The sequence below is a fragment of the Arachis ipaensis genome, chromosome B3 (assembly GCF_059453495.1).
Source record: "Arachis ipaensis isolate K30076 ecotype BB chromosome B3, ASM5945349v1, whole genome shotgun sequence".
Lineage (NCBI taxonomy): Eukaryota > Viridiplantae > Streptophyta > Magnoliopsida > Fabales > Fabaceae > Arachis > Arachis ipaensis.
The window spans coordinates 1,401,424-1,404,412 of NC_142438.1; the positions used below are offsets into that span (position 1 = coordinate 1,401,424).

General features: G+C 26.4%; 1 protein-coding gene across 1 annotated transcript; it reads left to right on the top strand.

Moving 5' to 3' along the window:
* The first annotated feature begins 473 nt into the window (after positions 1–473).
* On the top strand, positions 474–2,544 carry LOC107634141 (uncharacterized). Its single transcript, XM_088509080.1, has 3 exons — positions 474–710; positions 1,012–1,141; positions 1,557–2,544. The coding sequence occupies exons 1-3, from the start codon at positions 578–580 to the stop codon at positions 2,197–2,199; spliced, it is 906 nt and encodes a 301-aa protein (XP_088365206.1). The 5' UTR covers positions 474–577; the 3' UTR covers positions 2,200–2,544.
* The last annotated feature ends 445 nt before the right edge of the window (positions 2,545–2,989 follow it).

A 2,989-nucleotide genomic window follows, 5' to 3' on the forward strand; every position in this document is an offset into this window, starting at 1 on the left:
ATTTTTCTAGAAATAGAGATATCTTAAAAACCAATCCATTCCAATGCAAAAAGGCAGCACTTGATTTGCGTAAAACCCACTTTATTGCTTCACCCTTCTCTCTCATGACTTCAATCCTAAGTATGATCTTAAATCAACACAATTAGTTCTTAAAATTCAACAACATATATTAACAACAATAAAATTAGAGAGATAATAACAATTTAAATTATTTAATTATTTAAATAATTAATAATTAAGGTATACATAATAAAGTAAACCATAATTAAATAATACAAAAAATTATTTTTTATTATCTTCTAAATATTTTTATATTAAAAATATGTTAATTATCATAACTTAATTAGGGGTAATAATATAATCAATAAATTAACTAATAATTAATATATGATATATATTACTATTTGACTATATAATATATATATATAGAGGGCCAAGAATGAAGCTAGCAATGAACACATATATATTATATAGTTTTGAGATAGAGAGCTGGGCCTCCAATAATTAATTAGGGAACAAAAAACATTGTCCTTCTCTTCTTTTTCTTCTTCTTCTTCTCTTTCTCTTAGTTCATAAGATGGGTCGGCATTCTTGTTGTTTAAAGCAAAAACTAAGGAAAGGTTTATGGTCCCCTGAAGAAGATGAGAAGCTCTTCAACTACATTTCTAGGTTTGGTGTTGGTTGCTGGAGTTCAGTTCCCAAACAAGCTGGTATATATTTATATATTTTTTTTTCAATTTTTTATTTTTATTCTTAATAATAATAATTCTCAACTACTATATCCTTTTTGGAGTAGTTTGAATTGAATCCTCATAATTAAAGAATTATATTATTTCGATTTTGATATAGGAGACTCGAACCTGCAACCTCTTAGATGAGTATGGGGAGACTATGTCATTTGAGTTATAACTCATTAGCTTTCAATTTTGATATTAAAAAAGAAAAAAAAAAATAATTATATATGAAATTTGAAGTTTAATTTGAATTATTATGTGTGTGTGTGTGATGAAGGGCTACAAAGATGTGGAAAGAGTTGCAGACTAAGATGGATAAATTATTTGAGGCCTGATTTGAAGAGAGGCATGTTTTCTCAACAAGAGGAGGATCTTATAATCACTCTCCATGAGGTTCTTGGAAATAGGTATATATATATTTGTAATTTTATAATATCATTGTTAATTCTTGAAATAATTTATAGACATTATTAGAAAATAGTTAGAGTTATTGATTGATTATATTAATTTTACGGTGAAAACTCAAATACAGTTAATTAAATTTATATAAAATTAATAGTTGAGAGTATTTGACAAACACGTTAGAAGAGAAGAAGCACGTTCAAATTTTTTGAAAGTTTCAATTTTTGGTTTAGCAAATTTTTTATTCATAAACGCAGAAGTAATTTTACATTCAAAATCATGTTTACAAGAAGCAACAATTTTGAGCTTCTGCATTTCACTAACGGATTTTTAGCCATCAACATTCCATCTTTATTTAGCTTTTACCAACTTTATCCTTTATGCATGTTATTGTATTATTTATGAAATTCTTAAATATAGGTGGGCACAGATTGCGGCACAGTTGCCAGGAAGAACAGATAATGAGATAAAGAATTTCTGGAATTCATGTCTGAAGAAGAAGCTAATGAAGCAAGGGATTGATCCAACTACACACAAGCCTCTTCATAATCATGAAGACAAAGATAATGATACTATTATTAATAATAATAATAATAATAATACAACACAAGCAGCATGTTCTTCTTCTTCTTCCATGGCAATGTTAGATGGAATTATTGGAGGAGTTTCATCATCATTATCATCATCATCATTATTATTAGACCCTTTGACATGCTTGGATTTTTCTCATCATCATGAAAACTATGGATTATTATTCTCTTCAATGCCAAGCCTAGACATGAATAATAATAATAATAATAATGCATTGCTCTCATCAACATCATCATGGGATTGTTGTAGCAATGAAGAGGAGAACAAGTTAGAATCTTTGTTTCAGTTTCATCATCAACTCAAATCTGAGGAGGAATTCAATACAAATTATAATAATAATGTGCAGCAGAATTCAATGCAAGAAGATTTCATGAGCAGCTATAATAATTTAAGGTCACTCTCATCAGAAGATCTATCAGCAGCAGCAGCAGCAGTAGCAGGACCAAATTTTGATGTATTCCACCAGATATGATTATTCATCAACTGTAACTTTTTTTTTTTTTAATTATTTTTTTTCCCAAATGCAAGTTATTTTCATGCGAAATTAATAGTCGAAAATTGTTAGATGATAATTTAGTCAAATCTGTCAAATTATCTAACGATTTTTTATTATCAACTTTACATGAAAATAACTGCATGTGAGTTTTTATTTTTTATTTTTTTAATTAGCTTATTCTCTTTTTTCTTTTTTTTTTAAATATATTTTTTTTCTTTAAAGTAGAGAGAGCATAGAATTATTATGTGATAAGTTGATAGCATAGGAAATTTCTTGCAAAATATTTTAAAACTATTATTTGAGATCCTTTTTAATTAATTAATTAAGATTTTTTTTTTTTAAATTTCCCCCCCTATTTGATGTATCTGTTTTCATCAACAGAAGTTTAATTTGTGTGATTATTATTATTATTATTATTATTATTATTATTATTATTATTATTATTATTATTATTAATAGCTAGTTCTTGTGGAATAATAACATTTCCGAGTGTCCAACTAATTAATTAATATTATTACGTCACAGATATATATAGTGCCTATAATATATATATTTTTTTCCTTTGGTAAGATATATATATATATATAGGTCAAAGACTGAATTATCAAAAAACATATTAATATATATTACATATAAAGTGTGGTTTGCTATGTCGTTGTTAGCTACAATATGATTCAATCATTCAGAACTCGGTGAAAAGTATGTTATGGTCAGGAACATGACAATAATATTATTTCAACAAAAATTATTTTCCCCCAAAATATAT